The following is a 12301-nucleotide window of genomic DNA, read 5'->3' on the forward strand; positions in this document are numbered from 1 at the left end:
GAAAGCCTTGAAACACTAGGCTAGCATTGCTTTACAACATTATGAAAGTGGACCATTTATGATACATTAAAAAAGAATCTCCATTTGAAGTCATAGGTTTCGCAAATGAAATTAAGAACGAATAATGAGCTTTCATTTGGCTCTCATATTTGAGAGTAATGGCTATGTGTAATTGAACCCTTGGTGATGGGGTACAACCGTACAACAATATGAAAGTGGACCATTTACGATACATCCACATGAATTCTCATTTTAAGTCATAGCTTTGAAAGTGGTGAAATTAAGAACTAATAAATGAGCTTTCATTAGGCTCTTATGTTTGAGAGTAATTTTCAGTGGATGTTCGAGAGTAATTGTCATTCGATGTTTGAGAGTAATGGCTCCGTATAATTGGATCCTTAGAGGGTGCTAAGCATGACGAACTTTTGTTGTTTGTCACCCCACCAATACTATGAGGTCGATGCTTGCATCATAGGCATGAGGGTATGCTCTAAATTCTGATTTCATGCAACCAAGTTGTCATAGACTTTAGTTCACAATTGAGCAAGCTCAACATTGAAATTTGAGTAGTGTAGAACATTAAATTCTTTCTCGTAAGGAAGGGACCTATTCAACAAGGTGGACATTCCGCACTATGCCATCTAACCTAGAGTTTAGCCATCACTAATGACGGTGAGGTATGGGTGCTAATGACAGTGAGGTTTGGATGCTATGGATGGATGTACTTGGGTTGGGGAAGTGTGTGGAAGGTTGGGTATCTAACAAGGGTGGATTAGTCTAGACGGCGAAGATGGCATTACGTTTGCGGCATTTAAATGTTTCGTGTCCTGTGGGAGGCAAGTGCTCCATGAAAGAGGCACACGGTGAGGGGGTGACCGATACTAACAATGGATTTTGGTTTGCACTTGCAGATTGAGTTTAAGCACTATTGGGGGGATTGTCCGTAGTAGCGATCAACTCAAAGAGATCATCAGAATAATAGGTATGGAGATGGAAATACTGATGTGAGCATTAACATTGGAGATGGTAGAGGGAGGAGGTATAAGGGCTTGTACACACCAAGCACCCATGTTTGAACAATAGGGTTGATGTGGTTCCATGTGTTAGCTATTGATTGCTGCTCTAAAAGCGAAGCACCCATGCAACTAGGTAGTTTCAACCCTTGCCCATTGAGCCAAAAAGAAACCTTAGCATCTAACCATGTGCGTCATGTTTCCTTCCTTGTTATTGCACATCATGCTTTTTATTTATCTGTTGGGCGCTACCTGTGCAACCACACGGCCCAACCACACCTCTCTCTCTCTCTCTCTCTTTCTCTCTCTCTCCTTTTGGTTTCATACCGATTTGCTTGTAGATGGGCGGATGACTACCAATCAAAAAGTGCACCTCCTTAACCAATGTTTCACATGCATTCACTCGTTGACATCAAAAAAATTAGCTGGTGAACAAAGTCACTCTTGGCAGATTGCAAAAGTTGGGTGCTTGATACGCGGTGCCCAAGAGAGTGTTCGCTCTGGAATAGCAACCAATCACATTTTGCTATTACAGAGAGCGATTCGAACCTGGTTCTCCACGTAGAAAATTTGATGCCTTTCCAAGCCATCGAGCTTGATATATCAAACTCTCTCTTAGCATTTATAACATTACAACTGTCCGCTCGTTTGTGCAGGAATGGATTTCTGAAACACTCTAATCATCCGATGGACAAGCGAGGTGAGGGATCCTACATCCGGGTGTGCCTGCCTCCTCTTGATGAGTGTGAAACCTAAAAAGTTTTGACTAGGATATGCATCTGGGATGTGCCTTAAAAGGGAGGGCCAGGAATCTGTCATAGGAAATTAATTCGTTGGGTCCTAGTGGTCTGAAGGTGTCCAGTGTCCACTGTCATAGTAACGGCGGCTGTCCTAAATGTCGTAAAAGGCATAAAAAAAGTACAAACTCATATTCTCTCTCTAGCTCCCACGTCGTCTTCCACATTCTCTCTCTGGAGCGATGGCTGGTTTTGCTTCACTCCACAGTCAAGCTTCCCCTCTTGCTTTCCTGTTTGCATTCTTAATTTGGGTCTCCCTTGTCGCCTGTTCCCGGTCTCCCCGCCCTTGTCTCGTGGCTGGAGACACAGTTGTCTTGCGTTTTTCGCGTCGGCGGTGAGAGGCTGTTGGGCTTTTTTTTCTCCCCCCCTCTCCTCCCGAGGAAGGAGGGAATCTGAGCGGCATTTGCGTGGTAGCGGAGCGAGGCAGTGGTGCGACGTGCGGGTGGGATTGTGGGGAGAAGAAGGAAGGAAGGGGGGAGAGAGAGAGAGAGAAGTTGCAGTATAGTATATACATATATATCTGGAGGAGGAGAGACAGAGAGAGAGACAGAGAGAGAGCGAGAGAGACGCGGAAGAGGAGACGAGGAAGAGGAGATAGAGAGACGAGTAGAAGGAGAGCGAGAGAGAGGAAAAGGAGAGGGAGTGAGACGAAGGAAGAGAAGACGAGAGAGCTCGAGAGCGTTCTGGCCTTTCACGTTACGGCTCGTCTGCAGAAATACTTCCCTGCGTCTCCCTCTCCACCGATCAGGAACCCCTTCTCTCAAGATTTCAATCGTCTTTGTACCAATTGCACCTCCATTGTAGCAATTCTTGCTGCTGCTGCTCCGGTCATGCACCACTTGTAGCCTTGCTCTTGCTTCTCTCCGCACCTGTCCTATCCTTTCATGAAATGCTTTCAGCGAGATCTTCTCTCCTCAGCTTCCTGGCAGGCGAATTCGCAGTACCTTTTTTTGCCCTGACGCCACACGTAGCAGCTTTTGGCCTCGTTTTGCTTCCCCAACCCTCTGCTAGATCTCCAGTTTCTAGGATTACGTGCCCTCATAAGACGTGCACAGTTCAAATTCCACCACTACATTGCTAGTCTGTTAGCTGATCCCCCAAATCTGCCGCACGAGCACGGAGGATCTCTAACAGCTTATTGCGGAAAGAAATTTTGTTGGACTACAGCTTCTACTGCGTGTCACCGGTTTGCAGCAAACATCAACAGAGGGAAGACTCCTGTGGCAATGGAATTCCGTAACCTCTTCACTACAATTGAAGCGGGAAGGCGGAGACTGTAGGTCCTCATGGCGTGTCGGGAAAATTGATACCGTGGCTTCCGAACATGTAGCTCAGAGGCGTATTTGCTTTTGGACATTGGCATTTGCAATTTGACCTTGAAAGACTGGAACACAAGCAGCCATGCCACTTACGCGATATGAAATCAGGAATGAATACAGCCTTGCTAATCCGGACCTGTACAGGGCAGCGGCGAAGGATGATCCAGAGGGATTGTTGGAAGGAGTGGCCATGGCTGGCCTGGTGGGTATCGTCCGGCAGCTCGGAGATCTCGCAGAGTAAGACCTATGGCCTTTCTACGTTGTAGCTGCCTAAGAAAACTGCTCGTTGGCCTTTTTGCAAGCAATTATGCGTCAAACTTTAGTTTTCAAGCTGAAATTTCTCATAAGCGCAGCCAAACGCTTCTAATCTCATGTCTACACATCTGGAATTTTGTCCTCGTTTTATGGCTCTTTTCAGTGCACAAATGCTGATCCCTTCCATCCTCTTGCATTCATCCCTTGATTTCCTCAAACTGTCTTCTACTGTCTTCTAAGGAATCGAAGGTTTCACTCTGCAACCTTCTAAACAGGAATCTCTGAGCTGAAAACAAGCTTCCATGTATCTTTCTTTAAAACCTGTCATCAGGTTCCCAAGCATCTATACACAGAGTTTCACAACCTCTTTTGTTGGGCACTTTGAGGTACATATGTTTGCTCCACTGCAAGACGAGCAAGGATGCATCACCTTCACGATGTATAACCATCCAAGTTTGCCTTATTCCTTGCATAGTTCATGCCACTGTAGTGGAGTTAAGATTATTTGGTCTACCCTGTTAACCCAACGAAGGGGTACACAGACGCTACCTACTTGCACAATCTTTTTCTGTGGAAGCCATGCATAACCACTGTAACGCACAGTCAGGGTTGTAGAATCATGCGAGCCATCTATGAGCAGAGGGAGATGTGCTCGGCTTTGAATGCTACTCTGGGGCCTCATACCTTCTAGAGGCGACTAAGGTGTCATACTTCTTGAAGAATGGCTGATCATGGTATCAGATTCAGCCTTAAGTGTTTTTTGAATCGTTTACTTGTTGAGCTGCTTTCTGGATGTTGAGTCTCTGGATTTCCTGAGGTTGGAGGTTTGCAAATTATTGTTTTGACATATTACCTTGTGAAGTTTTCGTCCATGTTGCGGCCTGCTGGTATTGCGACAATTCTTAAATGGTGCGTTGCCCTAACAGCCAGATTTAGATGCTCGTTTGGGATAGACTAAAATGAAATCGTTTAGACTTCACAAGCAGTTGTAGCTGACTACTTTTTGATTAGCCTTCTCCTTTAGTGCTAGCCTTTGTCATGGCTGAGTCTGCCCTTCGCCTCCGGAGTGCCGACAGAAATTCAGTACGAAGACTTTGTATAAATGGATGCTCAAGTATGTGTGGGTGTGTGGATTTGTATGTGTGAGAGCATATTTTTATACTATGGTCTACACCCACTGTCGGGCGCTGATGACGTAAGTGGGGATGTCATAGTAGCTAGTCCTTGCTATGCGTGATGGAGTTTATGGTTTTCGATCTTATGAGTGACTATCATGAGATTGAAACTGCACTATGTTGTGTTTTTAGAGTATGAGTTTGGGAATGTTCCTGGATTCATCTAGGTATACGTTGTCAACATTGCTTAGACTTGCATGCTATAGAAGTCCTCACTGCTAGAGGAATATGTATATGTAGGAAGAAATTTCATCGCAAATTCTAATCATACGGGGTATGGATGAGAATCTTCATGCATGAGTTGCCTTAGGGGTAGTAGGAGGATAGAGTAGTGGAAGGAGAGGTGGAGACACTGATCATTTTCACATCCAAGAGAGGCCGAAATAATTATGGGGCCAACAACAGCATTACAACGATGTTAACATTGTGCAATGCGAGAGCAGAACCTAATGACTGCTGCTACCAGTATGTGCATTGCTTTGAGATCGTTCAAAGACCTGTTTCCTAGCTTTCACGACCAGGGAATGTAAATGCCCCTAACATTTGCATGGCCCACTGTGAACATGGTGTCGTGGGCAACAGCATCATGCCCCTTAAGATGAAAATCTGCCTTGTATAGGGAGTATGCTGGTCATCTAATAAGGGCATGTCGATTAGTCTCCTCTGTTTCTTGATTGCAGACGGTTGCTCCCATGGTATCATGTCGTGGGCAATAGCATCATGCCCCTTAAGATGAGAATCTGCCTTGTATAGGGAGTATGCTGGGCATCTAAAAAGGGCATGTCGATTAGTCTCCTCTGTTTCTTGATTGCAGACGGTTGCTCCCATGGTATCAACCTGAGATGCTGATTAATGTATCTTGCTGGGGATGAAGGGGCGTGTTTGGTAAGCATGTTAACCACCACGTAAATGCTGTTCCATCCTTTCTTGTTGAAGGTAGCCCTGGGATGAAAATGGCAATATCTCTCCATTGGCCCCCAGATGGCTGCAACAGGCAAGCGGGAAGCTTCTTTCCACTTTGTTTTGCAGGCATGACAAACCTTCTTGAGAGAGAGTTTCCCACATCTTCCTAAAGACTTTCCAATAGAAGCTCTGTTTGACTCTGATGCCCATCTGCCTTGCCGTCGGAGAATTCTCTCAAAACTGAGATTTTACATTGTGAGTCTGGAACAAGGTTATTTTGTATTGGAACCATTTTCCAACTTAAATTCAGGATGATTCTAGCATGACAGGTCCTGCAAATCTGAAGTAAAACTCCGATTGTATTCCTCCTGAAGGCCATGTCTCCACCCCTTGTAGATAGTGGAATCAGCAAACAAAACATTGAGGTGCAACGGATCTGCAGCTACATATCCTTTGCCTCCCCTTCTTTTGCTTGACCAACGACTAAAAGAGTATCTGGGAGTCCTATAGTCTGTCTTGACTTTGATTGGAGGATTTTTGGTGATGCACATGGTAATTGAACTCTTTGCCATGAAACTTTGTTCTTCAAAAGCTAGTACTCCATGCTCCTGTTTTAAGATGTCTTCCAATACTTTGCCACTGACATCCGCCTCCATGATGAATGGTCTTGAAAATCTCAGGATGCCAACATTGGCGCACAAGTTGAAGCAAATTTCAAATCTTCAAAAGTGGGTTTCTTCCTTTGACCACATGAAGACATCTTTCTTCAGGAGATTTGTGAGAGGAGCTGCCTTTTCAGCAGATTGCCATATGAACTGCCTGTAAAATGATGCAAGGCCCAAAATTCCTCTCAACTGAGTGGCGTTACGGGCTGTGGTCATTCCCTCAACACATTTCCCCTTTAAGGGGTCCAGTCTGATCCCATTATGGCTCATGATGTGCTCAAGATAATTCAACCTTTTCTGCCATAAAAGTGCATTAGTTGGCTTTAGCATAAAGCTGATACAACCACAATATGTCAAACGCCTGTCTATCATGCATGATGTATTGCCAGGCCTTACAGGTATACTGATGCCAAGCTTGGGGGCAAGCCTACTGCTGGAAATGAGCAGGCTGAGATAAAACAGCATACACGGGCAATAATGGACAGCAGAAAGAAGGCCAACTTATGTTTTAAATGTGGCAAGAAATGGACTCCTGAGCACAGGAATGTGTGCAAAAAGCTGCAACAATGGGCGATGCAGGGCCCGGACGAAGGGCTGACAGCAGCAGAGCGAGGGCCCGGATGATGGGCTGGAAAGGAGCGGCGACGCAGGGCTAAGTGGCATCAAGTGTAGCCTCTTCGATCCGACCCTGTCTCTCTCTCTCTGCCATGATCGTCAACAAATTGAAGGCGTCCGGTTGGATTTGAAGGGGGTGGTAGCAAGTCGATGCTGCTAGTCCTGCTTTCTACCCTTCTTGCTCACGTTCATCGTACGGTAGGATTTGGCATTGACAGATTTGCGTTGCAGCCTGGCTTGATGCTGACGCTCTAGAGCGCACGCAGGGTGTAGGCTGTAGGCTAATGTCAATGGTCTCAGTAGGCTGGGCAGGATTTGGCGTCGACAGCTTGATGTTGAAGCTAGTTCCGAACAGGGCCCTAGGAAGGTGCTCTGGCACTGATGTAGAGAAGGGGGAAGGGGCAGATTTGGAGATGGGAAGAGAATACCAGAAGGAAGGGAGGAGAAGAGAGGAGAAGGGGAAAGAGAGGGGACGAGAGAGAAGGATGAGGGGGTAGAGAGATAGAGAGAGGGAGGAGAGAGAGAGTGTGAGCATAGGCAGCAGGTAGCAGGAAGGAGGGAGAGTAGATAGGATTAGATGTCACATAAAAAGGGTACCATACAAATCATTAGGGGCTGACTTATATAGTCCCCCTTCTTTTTCCTATCTTACCACCAATTTCCCTTCTTTTTCCCCACCTATTTCCCACCTAATTCCCTGCTATTTCCCACCTTCATTACACATTTCATGAATGTAGTACTTACTGTCGGTGTTTTTCCATCTCACACCTTCAAATCAATGCTATTCCTAGATATTTGTGCTTGTTTATTGTTATAAATTTGTGACCCTCTTTTCGTGATGGCATAGGGTTCTAGGATTACTGTATGGTGTTGAAAACTTGAATGTTAACTTGTCATAGTTTTACATACGATGGGTTTGGTGTGGACCTGCTACAAATGGAGTAACTTGGCCTCCTATCTTTCAAAGACAAATCAAGAGATTCACCACATACTAAATGAATCCCAAGGTGCCTTCAAGATGATTACTCTATTAAATAATGATGTAATAGCAGCTGAACCAATACAATCCATCCCTCATACCCAAGCCTTTCCGAATGTATAGATGGTCCTTCATGGGAGGCTGGAATTTGTATTCCTTCTTTCCTTACTGATAGTCCATTGTTTTGGTGATCTCATTGTACCAGGTTTGCAGCTGAAGTGTTTCATGACTTGCATGAGGAGGTCTTGGCTACTGCTGCAAGGGGACATGAACTGTTGATCCGTGTTCAGCAGCTAGAGGCAGAGCTCCCAGTTGTTGAGAAATTGATTCTGACTGAGACCAATCTAATTAACTTTGCCTACACACCAGGTACATAACTCCGTATTAAAACGACAAGGTGTTTGGAGCTTTCTATGAGAAAGATACTTATGATTTAAACAGGATGTAAAGTTGAAGGCATGAAACTGGGTTTCTGGGGCTTATTCTACCCCAAGAGTTGGATTTATGCTTTCTAATGTTGATCTTTGTTTCGGAGGTTTACAGCTCCATGATACAGACTTACCATTTTTCTAACACCAATTTTGAGCCAAGAAGATTGTTTGTAGCTGCTGCACAAGCCTATAAAGACTAAACCATAGATTTACATGGTTGAAGGTGTAGAATGGCATGCAAGTATACGCAATGATCAGAATCACCTTACCCAGGGAGATTTACCTCGATTCATCCGTAATTCCTATGAGGACTGCAGAGGTCCGCCCAGGCTTTTTCTTCTAGATAAGTAAGTTTTATTTCTATGTCATTACTGCCATGAGTAAAAATAAAGAAATGGGCTGAAAAGGTTTATTTCTGTTTACTGGGTGATACTCAGTGCATGTGCTTCAGCATTTATGTTGGCTAATTAGCTCCTGCTGGCAATGTGTACTGATATTTTGATTTTTATCAGGTTTGATGTTGCAGGTGCTGGGGCTTGCTTAAAGAGGTATACCGACCCGTCTTTCTTCAAAATGGAATGGGCAAGCTCAGAGTTGTTGAAAGCAGAAAAAGAACAACAAGACAAGAGAGCGAGAAGGATTAAGGTGAATCTAGTGTTGTTCTGGGATAATGTGGTGCGTTGCAATTATACATATCATATTAGGTAGCATGACATTTGTGTTACTGTGGAATTCCTGTTTATGGTAGGTCTCAATAAATGTATACAGCATCTGTAAATTTATTACTAGTTGTCCATCACATTAATGTCTGCACATTTTGATTGCTCAATTTCTTTGTTATAATTTTTTCTAAAGGTCTTGTAAGAGTTCAAGGGATTTTTGATTTGAATTGTTAATTTCTCTGAATTAGATAGGTACAAATTCAAATTTTGTACGAGCAAGGGGAGGACTGGTTGTCAAGTCTTTCTGGTAAAATGCACTCCATATTATGAAGCCTTGGATGGAAGGTCTGCAGGGTGTGCAGACTAGTGGGAACAGCATAAAGTAACACTGCCTTTGGTTAACCGTGTACATCAAAGCAAATCCTGGAGAAAAACCAAGAAGGAAATAAATGGAGAACAATCAGGCTGGGAAAGTTATGGCTGTGTATTACACAAATGCCAATGGAGAGTATGACTATGTCTAAAAGACATTGGAATTGGAATTTTGGTGTAACTGCGGACTGGTGGAGGGCTTTAAAGGAGAATGACCAGCTCATGCCTTGTTTAACAGATAGAGAGCCTTGAGCTTTTCTTCTGTAGAAATTACAAAGGTACAAGCATCTGAATGAAACCAGTAACCGCTTTTGATAGATCTGGCCTCCGAACTTCTACAGCATGCATGATTTGGCACATGAAGGATGATTAGGATTACAAGGATGAAATAGTGCTTCATCCAGCGCCTCACATAGGACCTATGAGACCCACTATATGCACAGCGTGAGAATGCGTGCAGTGCACATCAGCAGAAGTAATTTTTTACTAATAATAGTTTACACAAGAGATAGAGACAGAAGAGACAATGTAGATTTGCATATATTGAGCCCTGTCAGGGTCTAAACTGAAGCTCTGGAAACCAGGTTCTCCTCCACTGGATGTCTGTAGCATTCCGTGCACAACTCCTGAGACAGGATGTGAAGCAACAATGGGCTAGGATGCACAATGCTTGATGCTGTTGCACTCTTCAAGGGATGAAGGGGTGAAGTATGTGACTTTTACTTGTGGAGAGAGAGTGTAAACCTCACTCATAGAGTCCTCAAAAGGTCTAGGCCTGGGCTGACCCCAACCAGCCGACAACATATGCCCGACCCGGGGCTGGTCAAAATGACCCTGGACATGACCTGCACCAGACCATGCTGCCTGCCACATGGGATTTGTGCCATGTGGCAGCCACATCTTGCGTGTGACATGTGACTGCTGCCATATCACCTATTGACCACATGCATGGCTGTTTTGTCACATCAGCAGCTGTACAGTCCACCTGGCCTGTGTGCAATGTTATCACCACGTTGATGTCCATGTGGCTGTGCCACCTCATCACCCCAATAGACTGTTCTCATCTTGCAAGCCCCATCGTGATAGGTGGCTGCCCTCTGATGCCATCTTCATGTATGGTATCATGCTCATGGCTTCTCCTTATATGGGTCCTTATAGTTGAGCCACTATACTCCGATGAAGGATTACAGAGGGTGGAGCATTGACCTCCACATCTCCCCTTAATGTCCACACATTGGATTATGGCTTTGGTTTAATGTCAGGAAGCTTCAGCATGTACTCTTGAGTCTCCCTAGTGAGTGCCTTTGTGAACTCACCCCTCATGATGACATGTGTAGAAATTAAGGGGACATTAGTCCAACATATAATGTGGGCAATTGATAAACCAAGGCTATAAAGAAAAGGTTGAGCCCCCATTGAGCATCCCCACGGGGACTCTTGGTGCTCATTCTGTTAGAAAATACTCAACAGAGGGTACGCACAGCGGAAGACTAATAGTAATGCCCAGGAGCTCACCCAGTGTGGTGTGGGATGTGGAATCACAAACTTCTTAACTTATGTGCATAAAATAGATGTGCAGAGTCATCAATAGACAATGAACCAGCCAGATAGAGAAACCACCAAAATAATATACTTCCGTCCAAAACTATGGACACAATACAAAAGAGATAGATCCAGAGTCCCACCAATGGTGTGGTCCTCTGATCTTACCACAAGGTACTTCTCCTATCTGCTGGCTATCTCTAGACTCGAGCCCGGGTGCTCCACCTCGAGCGTAAGTAGACTTTCCATCCAGGTCCAAAGACCTTGCTGCCCTAGAAGACAGCCAAGGTCCAGCCCTAGATGAACTCTGTCTGCAGCAACTCCTAGTCTCCTCTGCCTCCTAGATGTAGGCCTCAGGGTGAAAGTGTAACTGCTCCTGCTGCTCCTCTGATGGCTGAGCTGTTGAATGAATTGTGAGGCCTAGGCCCTCCCCTTTTATAGGCCCCAAGGCCTGCTGCAAAAACCGACTGGCAGACCCCTCCTGGCCGACTTTTGTCTGGCCTAAAAACCGACCTAGTTGGCTGCCCCTACCAGCCCAACCAGGGCCCTATATAAGGGTCTTTTCTAGGCCCTTTTTCAGCCTTTGTTCCAGGGATTCAGCCCCCCTGGCCAGCCCATCTCCAGGCCTGATTTGCTGGCTCCAACCAGACCCACCAGCCTCAGCCAATGGCCGACCCAGGTGCCGCTGCTCCCTTCCATGGCTGCGCCACCTGTAGGCTCTGTCGCAGGCTGTCCATCTGCACACAGATGCCCTCCACATAGGCGCCTTTGTCTGTGCAATCCCGTGCCATGTCTGCTGCCCCTGACTGACCTCCTGCCAGGTTAGATCCAGGACTTGCTGTCCTCGCCATCTGCTCCTTCCACAGGTTCCGTCCGTTGCAGCCATGCTGGTCTCTTTGATGTGAAGTGCTGCCCATGTGGCAGCCCCCTCTCTTTTTCTCTTGGGCACATCTTGGTCTAGGTCTCCCTCCTCCACGCTCTCCTCATATGGGGGCTACAGATGGGGAGGTGACCTTTCCAACACATTCATCTTTGAGCATGTGTATGGGTAGGGTGTGGGACTCCTGTACTTGGTGCCCTTCTTCGGTCGACACATGGCAGCTTGTGGCTGCCCCAACACTATCTAAAGCTAACGCAGAAACTTGATTGAAAAGCTGATGTCAGGTCGTGCATTGGAAAGAGATGAGGCTGCCAATCAACCTCTGATACTCTACGATGTAGATAAGTCTTCCTTGGACAGCTCTACATGCACCTTCATTGGAGTTGCTGCTAGTATGCATTTCTTCCATTTGAATCCTGATAAGCCTTCATAATTTCTCTGGTATACTTTATTTGTGAGATAAAGATGCTATCTTTATTTTGATGCACCTCAATCCTGAGAAAGTAATGCAATGATCCAAGATGTGTTGTCTTCAAGATCCCTTGGATCTCTTTGATCTCACCTCATGATCAGCTGTGAGGATTTTATCATCTGGAAATGGATGCATGACGGTGAATGGACTCTCTTACTTTTGTTAGGAAGAGTCTGTAACATCAAATCATATATGCAAGCGGTGTTCCAGCAAATCCGTGA

The 12301-nt window shown here is 45.4% G+C and overlaps 1 protein-coding gene across 1 annotated transcript in view; it reads left to right on the forward strand.

Moving 5' to 3' along the window:
• Positions 1-2035: 2035 nt before the first annotated feature.
• Positions 2036-12301, forward strand: part of LOC147898697 (uncharacterized) — a 33419-nt gene continuing 23153 nt past the window's right edge. Inside the window, exons 1-4 of the mRNA XM_087378896.1 lie at positions 2036-3366; positions 7927-8090; positions 8376-8499; positions 8665-8797. Of these exons, the coding sequence (XP_087235022.1) occupies positions 3212-3366; positions 7927-8090; positions 8376-8499; positions 8665-8797 (576 nt within the window). The 5' untranslated portion in view covers positions 2036-3211. The remainder of the gene's footprint in view (positions 3367-7926; positions 8091-8375; positions 8500-8664; positions 8798-12301) is intronic.

This window comes from Dipteris shenzhenensis, chromosome 9 (genome assembly GCF_047967505.1).
Source record: "Dipteris shenzhenensis isolate YYH24624 ecotype China chromosome 9, Dip_SZ_1.0, whole genome shotgun sequence".
Taxonomy (NCBI): domain Eukaryota; kingdom Viridiplantae; phylum Streptophyta; class Polypodiopsida; order Gleicheniales; family Dipteridaceae; genus Dipteris; species Dipteris shenzhenensis.